Below are 19,416 nucleotides of genomic sequence, written 5' to 3'. Positions count from 1 at the left end.
TCAGAGAAGTGAAGTGATGTCACAAGATAATAAATCAAGAGCTACAAGAGCCCTTCGAGGCCATCTAGTCCAATGTTATCATTTAACAGATGAGAAAGGTAAGGTACAGGAAGGTTATTGTTTGCCTCAAGATTACATAAGGGCAGGATGTGAACGCATGTCCTGTGACTTCAGTCAGTGTACTTCTTTCTGTTTTATGCTATCTCCCCAGTAAGGGAGGAAAATGAACACACTAAGACAAAACGGCTCTTTGTAATTATCAAGCGGACCCTATCTTCTTCCATGTTCCCCCTTTCACAGACACCAGCCATGGATGGATCGCAGCTACTTCTACAATGTGAGAGCTACTTGAGCCAGAAACACCACACCCCGGTGGTGAGCCCATGTGACCCAAAACCTAAATGGAGAAAACCTGTACTGACAAGACAAAACTCTAGCCCATCAGAGCATCACAGACCTAGAGAAGGAAGTGCAATCAGAAGTTACCACAATCAGGAAACTGAGGCCCAGAAATTTTAAGGGACTTGTTCAAAGTTGCACAGAAAAGATTTTAACCCATATTCTCTGATGACAGATGTACGGTTCTTTCAACTGTGCCATGCTGTCTCAGGATCTTTTCTTTCATTATGTATTAGGGGTCTCCTGAAGTCACTGGACTAGGTCGCATAGACATCCACAGTGGATCACCCCATGAAACCATAAATCACAAGGGACATTAGAGATTCTCCAAGCCCTCATTTAACAAGTGTGGAAACTGAACTTCAGAGAAAGGAAGTGATTTTCCGTGGTCTCAACATGAATTTACTCGGGCAGCTCGGGTTTCAATTTAGGACACAAATAGCTGTCCAGAGTTCTGATCATTGTCCTGGGCTCAGAGATCATCTTGTACAGTCCCCTCGTTGCACAATTGAGCTGGATTGTTACCAAAGTAAATACTTCTGAGTCTTCCTGAATGGCCTTGTTAATAATAATGAGATGCATCTCACACTCTGGGTATGTGTAAGTAAGAGCAGCAGAAAACTGGGAGAACAGACTGAAGACAGAAAGATCCTACCTCCCAAAGGGATTAGTTACGCAACTAGGGCCATGCCACTTTCTCTTGAGCTTTATTTACCTCTCACCTTAAAAATGAGGATAAAAGCATGAAATAAACGGAAGAATTAAAAAGTATTTATTAAGTTCAGACTATGTAACAGGAATTATGTTAGGTGTTAGAGAGTGTTGCTGCCAAATCGTTTCTGTCTTGTTCCACTCTCCACGATCCCATTTGGGATCTTCCTAGCAGAGACACTGGATTGGTTGGCCATTTCCTTCTCCACAATGTTAAGAGATGTAAAGACAAAATGAAGCAATCCTTGGCCTCAAGGAACTTACATTTTAATGATGCAAATTCACACATGGAGGTGACTGGTGTTGAGAATAATTATAGTTATAATATCTCCCTGACAGGATGAGAGGATGGCTGTAAAAATTTTTACAATCTTGAAAACACAATAAAAAGTCAATTATTTATTATGCAGGAGTTACAAAAAATGTTAGTGCAGTTTTAAATTATTATCATTTTATTTTCCCATTTCAATGGAAATCAGATGGAAATGGCCCTGAGGCAAGTCACTATGCTGATGCTATTCCATTATATTTCATACTTTGTGGACTACTGCACAGATGAATAAAGCTAGAATTTTCCTCTCCAAAAATGAATAAACATCTTAGAATGTGAGCTAAGCTCTCTGCATGCTAACTGAAAACATTTTTAGGGCAACTTGAGGAATACATATGACAATGGGTATGTTACTATCAGATTATCATCATGATTATCACATTTTTTGAAGAGGTACAGATAGAAATGATCTAGGGACTGCTCAGTCTCCTGCTATCGTGCTTTTATATTTAATGTCTGCAGACTGTTGCAAAGTTCATAAAATGATGGCTTATCTGCATCTGAATAAAAGCATTGATACTAAGATGATTTTCTGAAGACCTGCTGAAAGTATCCTTAGGATAACTCCAGTAGAAGAAGGAAAACATGCACCTTATTCTATTGATACATAAGCAAAATTTCCTCTGTGAGGTCTCCACTTGAAAATTTTTCATTCCATGTTGTCTGGAGAGTAAGCATGGTAATATCTATTAAAGTCACTGTTCTAAAACTTGTATGGATCAATTTTATGTCCAGACATTTGGTGGCAGCAATTGTATCGGTAGCAATGCATTGAAAAAATGCACAAATACATAGAAAGCCTTTGGTAAACTTGAAAGGGGAATGTGATTATAAGTGATGAGGACAATGATAATGAAGGAAGTCTCTGTTGTTCCAATTCCAGTAGAGTTTGTTCATTCTTAAGGGTATTTGGGGGTTCATATTTGTAGCTAGTTTGCAAAAGAGAGCACACTTCTGGCGTATAATTCTAGCCACCTAATCACATCTTTCTAGGTATCAAGTGTTGCAATTACTGCTACTGTTATTATGATGTTTTTTACCAGACCTGTAACTTCATGCATGCCCAGTGAGAAGATTCCAAGAATATAGAAGATCAGCATTTTCTCTACAACCTCTTTGGTTAGCATTACTGGGGGCACTTGTAGGTTAAGCAATCTACCCACGGTCATACCACTAGAATATGTCAAAGCTAGGGCTTGAAGCCATATTTTTCTTGACTCTTAGGTCAGTTTCTACCCACTATATCAGCCTCACTTGTATCTCCATCATCAAAAGCTAATATATAATTTGTTTCTTAATTAATCAGCTCCAATAACTAGAGGGGAAAGCAGCATCACTATAATTTCCCCCTATATGTCCTGGGAGGCCTCCTATCAATGGCACAAACTAAATCCAAGCAATACCTGGGGGCACCATTGCTATGCCTTTCTGTTTTTTTGAATCTAATTGTTATGGGACAGTCAATCTACCCAAGCAAGCCTCATTTATGATTATATGGTAATTTCATGGTCATGACATTTTAAATTGATTCAACGGCCTGGAAAAGAAGGGAGAGAGCTGAAATTCTAATCACATTCTCTTCTAGGGTATTAATGTTTAAGTAGGTTCTTACAGAAATGGAGTGGGCCATCGATTGACAGCTCTCACTGAGGTTCTTTCACAGGAAGAATCCATTCTGACAGCTGCCGTAGGGCTTTCTAGAAAGGCCACTTGGGAATACCATCCTTGACACTGCATTAATAATGAGGGAGTGTTACTGACTACGGCAAAGTCAGGCCATATTTTCATCTATTATCTCCTTTATACACTAGATATGATCACTATAGAGGAAATGTGATAAATGAAGATAGAGTTTAGGTCTTACAGTCAGAAAGGAATGGGTTCATGTCCTGTCTTTCACACATATAGGCTATGTGGCTACGGATAAATCATTTAACCTTTCAATGGACAAACTGTTTCAGATAAAAGAAGTTTCTACACTGGGAGCTCCCTGCACAGATCACATCACAAGTCCTGACTGTCTCCTTCCCTCTTCACATACATTTTCCCCTAAAGAATATGGGTTTCCAAACTTTTTCAGTCCCTGTGCCCCTTACCTTTCAGTACAGGAAAAGAAGGCAGCACGTCCTACGTGCCAGGCCCTGAGGCTTTCCATGCTGTTCAGTTGTCTTAGACTCGTCCAACTCTCTATGACCCCATTTGGGGTTTTGCCATCATCGTCTCCAGCTTATTTAGAAGATGAGGAAACTGAGGCAAACAGGGTTAAGCGATTTGCCCAGAGTCACTCACCTGCCTATATATTTATTATTTTATTTAATAAATCACCCTGTATCCCCTATTCAATATGAAAAGAAGTCAATACCAAAGTTTACCACAAATGTATACAAGAAATGCAACACAAATTAACAATTTCAATAGGATAATATATTTACCATTTGTTACTTTCATCCCCTGACAAGCTTCTCCACTGTGTATGCCCACTGTAAATAGAAGTATGCTAGGTTGCAACCTTTCTTATGGAGGCAGCCTAACAGAGTTGATGGAAAGCTGGCAACCAACAAGCATTTCTTAAACACCAATTATGTGCCAGGCACTGGAGCATAAAAAAGATAAAAGGGACACTGTCCCTTTCTTCAAAGAGTTTAGCTCCTGTCAGGGGACACAGCTGATACATACAAAATAATGTTAATCTAGTGAGAAGACCCTTGAAGTCTGAGGAATCAGGAAAGGCTCACGTGCACAGTATGAGATAATCGATAGACACCCAACTTTTGGGGAAGGAATTCAGATCTGAGTTCAAGTCCTGACAGCCTGACATACATGCCACGTGGCAATGGGGAATGTGATATCTCATTACCATAAATAACTCTTTATTTAAATTACATATGAATTAATTACTTGAATAAATGGAGGGAAACTTCTACCCAGAATTAGGGAATAGAATCCAGTGCATTGATGAAAACTCTAGGGGAAGGACAGGGAGAGAAGTGAAGGCTTAAAATAATTCAGGTGTGAACAATCAAAATACTTCTTCCCCCCCACCCACCCCATCCCCACACACGTGCGCACGTGTGCCCACACAGAGATGGAAAAAGGGAGAATTTTTGTGAAAATGGACAAGGACGTCTCCCAAGTCAAAAGTGCATTTATTCAGCAGCTGACATAGGATTAAGTTCACAATGAAGGGTGAAGATGTGTGTGCACAAAGATTGAATTTCTGCCACAGTGTACCTTGGGAAGCTTACCCTAAAAGTTGGTGGGTAAGTTCTTTCCCTTTAATTGAAGGTCCTGCTAAAAGTCAGGCTTCGGTAGCCCACGGTGCTGCTATCAGCTCACCCAGTTGTCTTGCAGCCAATTTACTGTTGTCTGGTCAATAACAAGGCCACAGTGACACTAGAATTGATACCATATATCATCATATCATCATCATCATCATCATCATCATCACCATCATCAATGGCATTTACATAGCACCTACTGTATGCTAGGCATTGTGCTAAGGGCTTTATGAATATTAGTTCATTTGGTCCCTACAACAACCCTTGGAGGTAGGTACTATTATTCCCATTTTACACACGAGGGAAGCTGAGGTACAGTGAAGAAATATGACTTGTCAAGAGTCATGCAGCTAGTAAATTTCTGAGGTCAGGCTTGAACTCGAGGTCTTCCTGGATTCAGGGTCCATGCATTATCCACTGAGGCACCAAAATGTGCCCTGCTCCCATGTTGGAGCATGTTATAAAGGACATTAATGACAAGACTTATATGAAATGAAGACAAGTAAAGGACTTGGAATCAAGGACACAATATACACATTGAATATCACAATGTAAAAGGACAGGAGCACCACAAAGCAAGAAAAACTGAATGTTCTGAAAGCAAAAAGGAAAAGTCTGGCCCAAAAGCAAAGAAGAAACTGACCACTACTCCTATGCAGAGGTAAGAGGGCCACAGATGTGAAACTACACATTTTTTGATTTTTTGTTGATTTTCTTAACCTATTCCTCTTTTCTGTTAAAAAAAAAATCTCTGTTCCTTGGGATGCCTCTCAGGGAAGGGGGAGGAGGCGTGGTACAGAGGGAAATTCAGGCAATGTAAAAACTAAATATATCAATACCAATTTCTCTCTCTTTTTTTCTTAAGAAAGTTAATGGAGAAGAAAAAATTTCAAGAATTAAATGAGAAGTTCTCTCACTAGAGAGGTCATGCCTATTTTAGAGTTTATAAAGCCCTGATTGATTATATTAATTAGGAAGGAGGGATATGAGGGAGAAATTAAATGGATGGCGGCCACAGAAGCTGCCCTGGAGCCAAGAGACTCAGTCCCTTCCCCCACCTATCCTCTTAATGACTAAGACAAGAAGATGGCAAAATTCACTGACTTCAGCATCCAGTCTTGTCTCTCCTTCTAATTTCAACTTCTGAGAGGGATGCTAATAAACAGCGAGAATGCCAAAAATCAGGAATGAGTAATAGGAGGAAGAGGAGATGCCCAGAAAGCAGCAGAGGCTGGGCGAGGAGGGTCCCTTCCCACTTGAGAGTCACAATCCCATGACTTCTAAACACTCCAGTCCTAAAGATTCCCATGTTCCTGTTACAATGGGAAGAACTACAGCTTGGGAGGTTTGACGGCCTGAGTCCAAAGTCTGCCTCCACACACCCTACTTGGGGACCTTGGACAGATCAGCTAACTGGCCAACCCTCTGCTTTTACCACTGTAAAATGAAGGGGTGGCATATGAAGGACCTCATTCAGCTTCCAAGGTGGAGGAAGCAAATATTAACAGTTTAATCACCCTAGTCTCACCCTAGTCCTTCCCCTAAGCAGCCCAGAGGAAAAAAAAATGCCATAAAATCACTAGAGATACAGGAGAAAGAACAGGATGGCATGTAGCAATGAGTTGCTGCTGCTCCTGGCGCTCAAAACCTCTGCCCAAATTTGAGCTGGATATCTCTTGTGTCCCTGCCCTTCCCGGGCATATGTAGCCCGGGGGTTCTGAATTGCAAGGTTTAGAACCTGCTGGGAAGAGAGGACCAGGCAAGCAGGAGAAGCTCTGGAAGCGCCTGCCTTTTGCTAAAAAGATCTGCAAAGATTTTGGTATCCCTTTCTGGTGCCTGAGGAAGGTATAGCAGAATATTCCAAAGCATCACCACCTCCAAAGCAGAGGATGACAGCTTCAAAATGAAAGGAGTTTTCACATATGGCTTGGGCTAGTCATTCCCATCCTTCCCATTCAATTCCATTCATGCCCATAAACTCTACTTATTGGCTACCATTCCAGCCAATAAGCTCCGCTCTTTGATGACCATCTTCCTGGCAAAGTGCTAGATGCTGGTGCAACAACAAAAATAAACAGCCCCTGCCCTCAAGATCCTCTCATCGCAATGAGCAATGATGTCATTAGGAACACAAATCCACACAATTCTGGCACGCACAGAGAATTCCCTAATGCAATCTCAGACTTGAAATATCTAATATGGAATATTCAGATCACTTAGCCATCCAGGGCCTCAGTTTCTTTATCTGTAAAAAGGGGATTAGCTGGCTTCATAAAGCCTCTTCCATATTTAAGTCCATTACCCTTTGCGTCTAAGTGACTCAACCTCCCTGGTCTTTGGTTTGCTCATCTTCAGAATGAGGGGGTTGGAGTGTTTGGCCTCTGGGATCTCTTCAAGTCACCAGTCAGGATGTAATGATGACACTGTGGCTGAACTGGTGGCAAATCTTTCCAAAATTAGCTTGGCTCCTCCTTCAAAGGTGGCCACTGTAACTCCGAGCCTGTCACCACAGCCTTCTACTCTTGGTAGGATTGTTCAGAGCTTGCCATCTCCCGGAACTTTTGAGAACTTGGGGCCACCAACATACCACAATGAATCAGATGGCAAGTACTGATTTAGCACCAACTCTGGGCCAGACTCTGTGAGGATACAATATGTGGCACACAAAATCTATGGCATTATGTGCTTGTAGGAGGCAAAACCGAACACAACGTTGTTGTTGTTTATCTTTGTGGGCTGGTTCAAAGGATGTTTCTGTGAAGAGTAACTGAACCAAACATTGTCCTACGTGCAGTAGTCTTCAGTATTTTTGGAAGCCTTTATATAACGCTGCACTGGAAACAGAAACAAAAGGAAGCTGTGCAGAAACAATTCTGGGTGGTCAGGAAACGACATCTGGGCAGTGACAGCTTTGGAGAATAAATTCTGCGGCAAGCCAGGGAGCCAGGCAGCCAGTGAGCAGGGGGAGAGGGTGAGGAACTGGGGAGCCAGGGAGTGGGGTGGGGGGTAGCTAGGGAGCAGAGGAAGGTGGGGATGGTGGGGAGCCAGGGAGTGGGGGGGAGGGTGAGGAACTGGGGAGCCAGGGAGTGGGGTGGGGGGAGCTAGGGAGCAGAGGAAGGTGGGGATGGTGGGGAGCTGGGGAGCCAGGGAGTGGGGGGGGAGGGTGAGGAACTGGGGAGCCAGGGAGTGGGGTGAGGGGGAGCTAAGGAGCAGAGGAAGGTGGGGATGGTGGGGAGCTGGGCAGCCAGGGAGCAGGGGGAGAGGGTGAGGAACTGGGGAGCCAGGGAGTGGGGTGGGGGGTAGCTAGGGAGCAGAGGAAGGTGGGGATGGTGGGGAGCTGGGGAGCCGGGGAGCTAGGATGTGAAGGCAAATTCACAGTTGGGCCTTGAAAACCTTGGCCTTCAATATGAACTCTATAACAAGTCAAGTGATGGAGGAGAGGGAATTCTATTCTAAGCCCAAGTCTGACAGGTCAAGGAATGATGGAAAACTGGATAAGGATAAAATAGAACCAGAACTCTCACAAACAAGATGTAACCTTCTGAGCCATGGGATATCTGTTCCTTATGTCTCATATTTAGGAGCAGGATGTCAACAAATTCCTCCTCCCTTATAGCAGTCCTGGAGGCTGGGTTGGGAGAATCAAGAAAACTTGTTCTGACTGGTAGAAGAGCCCACTGGCTAGTGTAAATACTAATTATACCAACAACAGTATTTATAGAGTACCATAGGGGCAGCTAAGTGGTACAGTGCATACAGTGCCAGACTGGAAATCAGGAAGTCTTCCTAAATTCAAATACGGCCTCAGATACTTACTAGCTGTGTGACCTTGGGCAAGTCACTTAACCCTATTTACCTCATCTCTAAAATGGGAAGAAAATGGCAAACTACTCCACTATCTTTGCCAAGAAAACCCCAAAAGGGGTCATGAGGAGTTGGACATGAGTGAAATAGCTGTAACAATAACAACAAGGCTTGCAAAATGCTTTAGACAAAATATGTCGTTTAAGATGCATATTAGCCCTAGGAGATGGGTATTAGCTACTAGGGATTATCTGTTGCATGGTCTTTCTTGCGTATGCATATTCACTTATCTGTGTCTATGTCTGGTCCCCAGTAGAAAGTTAAGCTCCTGATGGGCAGGCATTATTCCATGTTAACCTTTGTAGGCCCAACACAGTGCTACTTGTAACTGTTTGTTGAATTTAATGATCTACCCCAACAAATTCATTTTACAGATGAGGAAATTGAGACCTGAAGAACTGAAATAACTTGCCAAATGTTAGAAAATCGGAGAGTCTGAGCTGGGATGTGAAATCAAGTCTTTGGACTCCACACTCCAGGCGCTTTCCACAGACCGATGCTGCCTTGTACCTAGGTTTCTTTCCTCCTAGATCAGTCCGTTTTTCCCAACCTTATCTCTGGTCTCCTGAAAACCTTTTAAAGTCAGCCAAGTATTGAATATGCTTTGTAGCAGCCATGGTAACAAAGTCACACCTCATTGTCAAGTTTGGAATCCAGGAAGACTCAACAATAAAACCATGAAAGCCAAAAAGAATTCAGCCTAGCCCCAAATCCTTTTGCTCATTGATATTCAGAACAGGTAAACTTCTGCCTCCATTATTTAATGATGCTTTTCCGAAGTGCTCCTAAAATTTTCCATGAGCAAAGCCCTCAGTCCTCAGCCAGCATCATTTAAAAACAAGAAGCATGCTGAAAACTATCTTCACATGTAATTGGAAAAAATAAAATACTATTAAGTGAGGAAAAAACAAAAAATAAAAACAAAAAGAAGTAGCAGATCTGCATTGGTATTTACCTCTACTGCCATTCCTTTCGAGGAAACAGAAAAGACGGTTTGTTTAGCCTTAAAAGACCTTACTCTACCTTCTCTTCCAGAAAACTGATCACCAAAGTCACTCCCTGCTCAAAATGTATGATCCTCTGATCAGATGCTACAACTGAAATTGCCTTGGACACAACAACATCAAAAGCAAACATGAAATCTGAGTGAGTGACCGTTACCTCTAAAAGCTCGTCACCAATGTGCATGCGCCCATCGCGGCCAGCAGGTCCATCAGGGTGAATCCCCACGACGAAGATGCTCATCCGAGACCGGTCTTTGTTCCCGGCAAGGCTGAGGCCAAGCCCATTCTTTTCCTTCTCCAGCTCAATAATATGCAGCTCTCCAGGCAGATCTGCATACCTTTGCCTGATTTTTTCTATTTAAAATAAAAAGGGAAAGTAAGATAAATTAGACACTGGCATCTCAGAAGTAATTTGTACATTACTGGATTTTCAGGATTTGTATTTCTGTAAGCCTGGATAAATAAAGACAATATTTCCATGCTGGGTCCATTCTTGCGAATAAAACAAAGCAATCTCAGTAGACCAGTAAGCATGTCAAAGCTAAAGAGTACGTTATGAATACTTCAAAGACAGAAGATGAAAAAATTCAATGAGACTGATGACAGCAAATAGTATGTAATGTTCAATATTCAAAAGAAATAATCTAGTAATAATAAAATAACACAATTTACATCATACTTTAAGTTTGAAACATGGCTTGGGAGGTAGGCTTTATTACTATCCCCATTTTGCAGATAAGGAAATTGAGGTTGGGGGGCAGCTAGGTGGCGCAGTGGATAGAGTGACCAGAGTTCAAATCCAGCATCAGACCAAACACTTCACACTCACTAGCTGTGTGGACCCTGGGCAAGTCACTTAACCCCAACTACCTAAAAATTAAAAAAAAAATTAAGGAAAAAAAAGAAATAGAGGCTGACAAAAATTAATTGAATGGTGCAGGCTCACACAGTTCTCAAGGTTGTGAGATGGGATTTGAACTCAGGGATGCCTGAGGATGGCCCCAAGTCTAATGCTCTACCCACTAGGCTGCCCAGCTGCCTACACAATATTCAGAGCAGTGCTAACAAACAAACCCCTTCCCCATGAAACTGACCCAGAGCTCCTGCATGCAGGCTCAGACCGAGCCCTAACTCCTCTGGGAAGCATCTCTGACCGTTCCAATCCACGGCGATCTTTCCCCTCCAAGAAATGTTGAGTTCCTATCACATTTACCAGCATTTAGCATCCACAATGTGTTGACTTGCTTGGTGCCCTCATTCTGCCACATTACCTAGAAAGTAAGCTGCTCACGGGCAGGGACCCAGCCCAACACTTGTCCTGTACGCCTCACAATACCAAAGCACAGCACTGAGCCCCAGAGAGTCCACAGAACACGTGCTGGTGGGTAATCTAGCCTATAGTACTGCCCTCAGTAGCTCACCACTAACAGTCAGCAAAATGTGGCACAGAATCGCAGTTCAGGGTCAGAAGGCATGCAGAGGCCATGGACTCTGTACTTGCAAGGTTTCCCTAATATAACATACCCAGCAGTGGTCATTCAGCCCCTTTTTAAGGACGGTGCTTTTATATAGTTGTAATAGTTACTGGCATTGGCCTCACTGAAGCTTCTACCCACCATATACTGGGCCATGCCCTCTGGGGCCAAAGAGAATAATTATCCTCCTTCAAAACAACAACACTACAGATATTCGAAGACATCTATGATATTCTCCCCAGGTCCCTGAGATGAAAGAACTCATCTGACTACTATAAGCCCGAAGTTTGATGTATCTGTCCTCATTACAGGATCCCAGGGTACCTAATTTCAAAAAACCTGTAAAGGAAAAGGCATGGAATTTGGAGCCAGAGAGTTTTAAAGCTGAAAATCAACACAAAGATTTAGCCTTAGGAACAAGGGAGTCAACAAGAAAGTCCAGTTAAGTTACAAAAAGCATCCTTTTAAAGTGTCAGGATATATAAATCTGAGAAAACTAGTCTATGTTTATGCATGTATTTATATTAAAAACATTTATCCCCAAGAGGCTGAAATTCTCAAGTGCCGTTTATTTTAGAAACAGAGAATGTCTACCACTTTAAAAAAAGATTTATCAAAAGGCCTTAAGTGATTTGAATTGCTAATGTTTGTGATATTAACATAAAATAACATTTAAAGGAAAATGTAGCAATAGAAAATTCTGGCAACCTCTGTAAGAACATACTTCCAAATCACCTACAGAAACATTTTACAATTATTCAACGTACAGAATAAATGTTCGAGTTGTCAGAACACAGAAATAAATCAGAACAGCTAAATGTTTTGAAAGCACCAGCTCCATATAAAACGTGGTTCTCGATTTTCCTCATGGTGGTGGTAGGGTGCAGAGGGAAGGGAGAAGAAGTCAAACATGTGATTGAAGCTCTCAGAAAGCTTACAGTCTATTTAGAGAAAGAAGACAAAAATGGACACACGATACGTTAAAGAACAATTTAAAATATTAAGTAACAGAGTAAGCAAGGAGAGGTTTTCCCAGGGAAGATTCACAGGGCAGCCGGTCCAAGATTAGCTTGAAATTGGCTGAGGCTTAACAAGGAGGTCTCAGGGAAGAGAAATTTAGCTTATGACTGACAGTACCTGTTCTCCTGCAGCAGGTAGAAACCATCAAGCTTTAGCTTGATTTAGTTAGTTAAAATAGGAAAGTACAAGACAAATCCTGATTGTGGTTCCACCGTCCCAGTAAGGGCATAGCAGGGTCCTGATGCGCACCAGGAATTCAGAGAAATTCAGAGGAAGGAACCTATTGCCTATGACTGAGATGGGGAGAGAAGGCTTTGTGGGATCTATAGGGGAAAGAGGAGGATTTGTAGAGGAGGAAGAAGGCTTTCCAAGTGGCAAGGGCTGTGGAGATGGGAAAATACAAGTCCTATTCAGAAGAAAGAAAGGAGAGAAGGTGGCTGAAAAAAAAAAACCATGGCTAATAAGGATGAGGCCTGAAAAGATCAATGCAGTTTATAAGGAAGAAAGGAAAGGGATGTTTATTAAGTGCTCATTATGTACCAGGCACTGTGGTGAGCGCCTTACTGATGTTGGCTCATTTCATCCTCACAACAAACCTAGGAGGTAGATGCGATTTGTTATGATCACCATTTTACAGTTGAGGAAACTGAGACAGACCAAAGTGAAATGACTTGTCCAAGGTCACACAGCTACAATGTATTTGAGGCTGGATTTGAATTTGGAGTTCTCTGACTCCAGGCCCAGTGCTCTGTGAACTGTGGTGCCTCCTAGCTGACTCAATAGACAGCATGATCTCAAGACTCTTTCTGCTTACTCTCTAGCTAATCAATATCCTTAAAATGTGATACAAAACTCACCACAGTATTCAAGATATATTAGGAGCAGCTCAGAGTAAAGCAGAACTCTAACTTCCCTTTTCCTGGTAGCCTTGCTCTTTCCCTTCCTTCCTTCCTTCTTTTCTTTTTCTCCTTTTCTCCCTTCTCTATTTCCTTCCCTCCCTCCCTCCTCTTCCTTCCTTCGTTTCTTCCTTCTTCCTTCCTTCTTTCCTTCCTTCCTTGCTTCCTTCCTTCCTTCCTACCTGTGGGTTTCATGGTTCTGTGATTACTGCTCAGTTTCCCCTAAATGGACCTACCTGAAAGAAGGCCAATTATACCTAATCTTCCCTCAATAAGTAAGGCATAAAATCCAACTCAGTGAACCACGCAGCATTCTTTAACAGATTGCCTTGAGGATCAGTTGATGATTGTAAACCTCTTTTGCTAGGAAGAGTTATTTCAATTCCACAAATACGTAAATATGCAAAAGACTGTGTGCTAACAAATAGAAGTGAGGAGTGAGTACATTCAGCCAGGGGACATAGTGTGTCCAAAGGTGGGAGACAAAGTCAGAATTCTGGGAATAGCAAGCTCTTGGCCAGAATGTGGAATGCACAAAGGAGCATGAACAAGGCTGGCATCTCACAACGAATATTAGATTGTGGAGAGGCATAGATATCAGGGCTATTTTAACCAGAGGCGATAAGGATTCACTGAGATTCCTATGCAAGGCAGTACAATCTGGCCAGACATGAACTTGATTTCATCCCTTTTATTTATTCATTTATTTAATTATTTGGGGTTTTTTTAGGCAGTTGGGGTTAAGTGACTTGCCCAGGGTCACACAGCTAGTAAGTGTCAAGTGTTTGGTCTGAGGCCGGATTTGAACCCAGGTACTCCTGACTTCAGGGTCAGTGCTCTATCCACTGTGCCACCTAGCTGCCCCTTGAACTTGATTTTAAATATTACTCACACAAGCTGTTGACCTGGGTCATTGCTGGTCAGAGCTTAGGAGATACTTCAAGATCATTTAGCCCAATGCTGCAAGCTTACAGATGGTGAAACTAAGATGGGTGATGAGTAAATAACTCCAGTATTCTCTCCCCAATTCTCATACACTCTGAGATTTCATGGTTACGGGGAAGTCTAAGAGCAAGAAATTCCATTTACCTGGTCAAGCCATTAGGCTCTAAGGGTTCAGAGAAGATGTGGACCTACATGGGTAGAGGGACTCACCATGGAGTTCCTTGTTGTGGTAAAATCACAGGTGTGAGAACTATCCCCTATAGTTAAATAAAACGTATTAGAAACAACATTACATGTTGATACAATTTTTGCTCCGTTGTTTCAGTCACATCTGCCTCTTGGTGATCCCATTCGGGGTTTTCTTGGAGCAGCTCCCAAGCCACATTCAGAAGACACAGTAACAAGGCTTCTCTCAGAAGGATGTCTATTTTGTTGTGGTTGTTCAGTCATCTTAGTCGTGTCGACTCTCCGTGACCCCATTCAGGGTTTTCTTCGTAAAGATACTGGAGTGGTTTGTCATTTCCTTCCTCAGCTCATTTTACAGATGAGAAAACTGAGGCAAATAGGGTTAAGTGACTTGCTCGGGGTCACACAGCAAGTAAGCATCTGAGACCAGATTTAAACTCAGGTCTTCCTTAACTATTTATAATTACTCTCAATAAAGTTATCATCTTGAGACTTTTTTCATTCCTTACCACTGTCTCCGTACTGATTCTTTGCCTACCAATTCTAATTCAATTTCCTAAAAACAATTGCCCTTGATGTCAAAATAACTAAAAAGAAATTCTGGGCAGCAAGAAATGTTTTTTGGCCCGTCTTACGGTGGGTTCTCCTGCGCTGAAAGTCTCCATTCACTAGGTATGCTGTAGAAGAAATCCCATCACTGTATGTATGGGCTGGGGATACAAGGCTATGGAGGTATTTTCCAGCTCTCAAATTCAGTGATTACGATTCTCTCATTTCCAAGATAGTGAATTCCCATGAGGCGATTCCCTTTCCTAAAGCAGATCAACATTTGTTCTTTACCTTAAAAACTGCCTCAAGCAACTGAGAGGTTAGGGGATAAGAGCCAGAATGCCAGAGGTGCCAATGAGGTTTCCTAGTCTTCAAGATCAGCTTAAAATTCACATCTTCCTGCTGCTCAGAAAACTGGGCCGTTAAAAAAAAAGTCACAGCCCTGAGACTATGTATCTATTCATTATGAAAAATGATTCTTCCCTCACATTCATATTCAAAGGTGACACAAAATCCATTACCATCAAGGCTAGGAAAAACAAATCACTAAGTGAATACTGTCTTTAAAAAAATCCACTCTATTAAATTGTGTCAATACAGAAGATAAATAGGCCCAGAGAATATCATTTGTTCATGGCTATATATCAGGAGGGGATATGATTTGTGTGTGGAGGTATATCCACCAGAGGGGCGATCAGACAGCAAACAAAGACAAACATGCCGGGACTCTTTTATTCTGGAGAGAGGAATTAAGATGGCAACCCTCCCAAGATCTCTGCCACAATGATGTTCACTAGAATTTTTATTCTCCTCATAAAAGCAGGGGATTATTTTCTAGGACATCAAAGGTCAGAAGGAACCTTTGGGTTTATCATTTTAGAAGCAAAGAAACTAGGGCCTCAGAGAGAGAAGATGACTTGGAAGACCACACAGAGTCTGTAGAGAAGCAGGAAGGTCAATAACAGGTTGACTGGACTAGCCCTTTTACCCACCACATTAAAAAACCACCAAGGTTCCTCCTATTGGTTCTAATTCTTACCTACAACATCACTAATGTGGAAATATGTTTAACAGGAATATATACGCATAGCCTATATCAGATTGTGTGCCATCTTGGGGAGGGAGGTGGGGAAGGACGGGGAGAAAAATTTAAAACTCAAAAGCTTATGGAAGTGATTGTTGATAATTCAAAATAAATTAATTAAAAATTTTTTTTAAAAAGCACCAAACAGAAATCTATGATCAAAAAGTCTACAGGTATTGTAATTTCAGAGATCATCATAGAACCATGAACTGATAGAGCTTGAAGAGACAGAGAAATCATAACCGGATACAATCCCATAGCAGTGTGGGATAGTACAGCAATTTGCAAACATTTTGGTCTCTGGGCTCTTCTATCCTCTTAAAAATTATTAAAGACCATCCCTCTCAAGAAATTTGGTTATGCAGGTTATATTTATTGATATTTACTTTATACAAAATGAATATTGGCCAATTTTTAAAAATATTTTTGTTCACTTAAAATAGTGATAAAACTATTACATCCTAAGGTAAATATGCAAAACAATTATATATTGTAAAAAAATTTTCATGAGAAGAGTGGTATTGTTTTATATATTGTTGCAAATTGCTTTCTTGTTTGACTCAATAGAAGACGTTCTCATATCTGGATTCCTACGTCTGCTTCTACAGTCAATCTGTTGAAATCTGCTATTTTGGCTGAAGTACATGAGGAAAATCTGGGCCTCCCACAGCTTTGTAGTTGGAAAAGGGAAGTATTTAATAGGTAAGCAATAATAGTATTCTAAAAAAGCGTTTTGACCTCAGAGATGGCCTAGAAGAGTCTCGGGGACTTTCAAGAATCCAAACCACACTCTGAGAATCTCTGGTATAAGTGAATAGGGGAATGGACTTGGTGTCATGAACACCTAGGTTCAAATCTCACCTCAGACACTTACTAGCTGTGTGACCCTGGACAAGTCACTAAACTTCTTCTGGGACTCAGTTTCCTCATCTGTGCCATGAGTGGGTTGGACTTAATGACTTCTGGGGACCCTTCTACCTCTAAATCTATGAAACCATGATACTGTTAATTTTTAATTATATTTCTAGAGTCTAATGTCATTAAGAAGCTGCTAGATGGTCCTGGTTCTTAGAATGTTCCTTCTTACACAGAGCCAAACATCAAATCCTAACTTGAATCCATGGATTCAGATCATCTCCAGTAGCAGAGGGTGTAGGTTGCCGTAGGGTCTAGAAAGCACAAGAAGGTACATCTGCCGAGATGTTAACCTAGGAAAACAACAGAGCATCCATGACTGTCACGAAGGTCCTAAGAGCCATCATGGTACTGACTGTGGTTCAGCCATGTGAGGATCTGTTGCTTTCTTTCTGGGGCCTAACACCACACTGGGTCAGGCTGCAATTGACTCTTTTGGAGTGACTGGAGAGCTGGTTGCTGAGACCCGACATGAACACAAGTCAAAAAGGACTAAGTAAGTAAATTGTGTGTGGTCAAGTCCACGGGCTGAAAGTAGACGATGCACAGATAAAGAGGCGGCCCGGTCTCTGTCTGCAGGGGGCTGGCTTTTTCCATAGAGAAGCATGACTTGTTCTCAGGAAGTGCAGTAATGCAAGGTCGAGTATGGTGCCAGTAAAGGACAGATTCAATTGAGATGAACCAGCAAGCCTTTATTTATCCCTGGTGTACCAGATGTTATGGATAGTCCCTGCCCTTAAGGTTAACCTCTACTCACAGAACACAACACATACACAGATAAGCAAATACGTAAAATCAAATAAGCAGTTATTAAGTACCTACCATGAGAGTAAAGGTGATCCAAAGATGACACCCTTCAAAGAGTTTACATTCTAATGGGGGGGGTGAGTGGTGATAAGACATCAGAAAAGTCAAAGAGAATTTGAGGACGAGGAAATCCTTTAAGCTGAGGGAACCAGGGTCAGGTTCCCAGAGGAGGTGCCCCTTACCCTCCAACAGCCTAAAGGAGGGGGAAGATTCTGATGGGAATAGGAGGAAGGACTGGACTCAGGGTATCGGAGATGCCATGCAAATGTACAGAGGTAGTATATAACAAGGGGAAAGGATACCGGCAACAGGAGTCTTTTTTCCAGAGACAGATTGACCCGTTAAGATCTCAGTTGATATTTTACATTCGTTTACCAACTTTGTGCTCATGTGGCATGTGGCATGTGGCATGGGAGGAAAGTTATGTTTGCATTTCAGAGATATTTGCTCAATAGATGTTAGCTCTTATTATTGTTGTACTTCATACAATTTTGACCCTTCTTGATGATAATAGCTGCTATTCATATAACATTTTAAAATTTACAAAACACTGTACAAACATTATCATTTAAAGCACACAGCAACATCACAATGGTTAAAGTCTCAGCCAATTAGGTCAAAGAGGTTTGAGAAGGCAGCTCAGCAATGCAGATTAGAATCCTGAAAATCTATGAATGGATAGTAACATATCAAGTTTGGGAACAGCAATGGACTATTCAGAGGGAAATTTTGTGCAAACGGAATGGGAATAATGTGAAACAAGGCAAAAAAAGAGTTGTGGAGTGAGATTTCACAGGGCCTTAAATGCCAGGCTAAAAATTTGGAATTTTGTTTTATAAGCAATAGGGACTCACAGATGGTTTTAGAATAGTGGAATGATAGTCAAGAATCAGTCAATAAACATTTATTAAGCTCCTACTATGGGTCAGGCACTGTGGTAAGTGCTTAGGATACAAATACAAAGAAACAAAAAGACAAGTCCTGCCCTGAAGGAGCTTACAATCTAATGGGGAAAGATGAGGCACAAAGAAAAGATGAAAAGTAGTGGGGGAGGGGGATTAAGAAGTCAAAGAAGTGCAAAATGAGTGTACCTAGGTGAGAAAGGAGATATTCCCCTTCCAAAATGGAGAAGCCTCCACCCTCCAATCAGTGGAGCAGAGCAAGGGGAAAGAAGTGGAAGTAACAAGGCTGACTGGATCTTGCAGGATGCAGAGATTTCTGAATGATAGCGTCAGCCTGGGCTTTAAGAATGGTTATTTAGGCAACTGTGTAAAAGAAGGATTTGAGAGGAGAGACAGGCAAGGGGAGGCAAGAAGACCAGCTAAGAGGGTCCTAAAACAATGCAGGTGAAGAATAAGGACTTGAATGAGGTGGTCAATGTTATTGGCACTGGGCTGGGAGAGAAGGTGGGACAGGGCTCAGACCAATTTTTTAATGGGACAGCGACCCCTCCCCCAGTTCCTTGCCTGAATGGGGATCAGCTGGTGATCTGCCCTTTAGTCTTAGAGAGCTGCTTGGGTACATATACAGAGAGGATGAGTGGCTTGGCCAGGGTCACACAGATGGCACAGGACAGAGGCAGAGGGATGCTCTAGTGGAGAGTCCTGTATGAGCTCACTAGATGACCACTGAGATCCCTTCCACCTCAAGTTCTGTGAGTCTGTCTTTAAGACTTCCAGGCTGGTTGTCTATCCCCTTCACCATGTTGACTTTCTGCGAAACAGAATATATGGAGGCTACTGAAATAGGGAACAAGCTGAACAGTGTGGTGAGGCTGGGAGTCAGGAAGACCTAGGGCTCAGACCCCACCTAAGACACTGGGTGACTATGGGCTAGTCACTTTTCCTCTTGGCCTCATTTGGCTCATTGGTAAAATGGGACTAAATGATTCAGGATTAACATCTCATGGTGTGTTTGTAAGGGCCAAGTCATTCCATTCATCAAGTCAATGA

General features: G+C 42.0%; 1 protein-coding gene and 1 long non-coding RNA gene across 4 annotated transcripts in view; one reads left to right on the top strand and one right to left on the bottom strand.

The window, feature by feature from the left end:
* Positions 1–19,416, bottom strand: part of PATJ (PATJ crumbs cell polarity complex component) — a 340,451-nt gene that overhangs the window by 110,240 nt on the left and 210,795 nt on the right. For all 3 annotated transcript variants that reach the window (XM_020993089.2, XM_078156676.1, XM_020993086.2), the window contains exon 28: positions 9,745–9,941. In XM_020993089.2, the coding sequence (XP_020848748.1) occupies positions 9,745–9,941 (197 nt within the window). The remainder of the gene's footprint in view (positions 1–9,744; positions 9,942–19,416) is intronic.
* LOC144457869 (uncharacterized) lies at positions 8,946–10,066 on the top strand. Its single transcript, XR_013487455.1, has 2 exons — positions 8,946–9,322; positions 9,619–10,066. It is a non-coding gene; the product is annotated as an uncharacterized LOC144457869 (long non-coding RNA).

Source organism: Phascolarctos cinereus, unplaced genomic scaffold (genome assembly GCF_003287225.1).
Source record: "Phascolarctos cinereus isolate Bilbo 61053 unplaced genomic scaffold, phaCin_HiC Scaffold_5;HRSCAF=322, whole genome shotgun sequence".
Classification (NCBI taxonomy): domain Eukaryota; kingdom Metazoa; phylum Chordata; class Mammalia; order Diprotodontia; family Phascolarctidae; genus Phascolarctos; species Phascolarctos cinereus.
The sequence above is the reverse complement of the archived record's forward strand: the minus strand, read 5'-3'. Positions and strand labels throughout refer to the sequence as shown.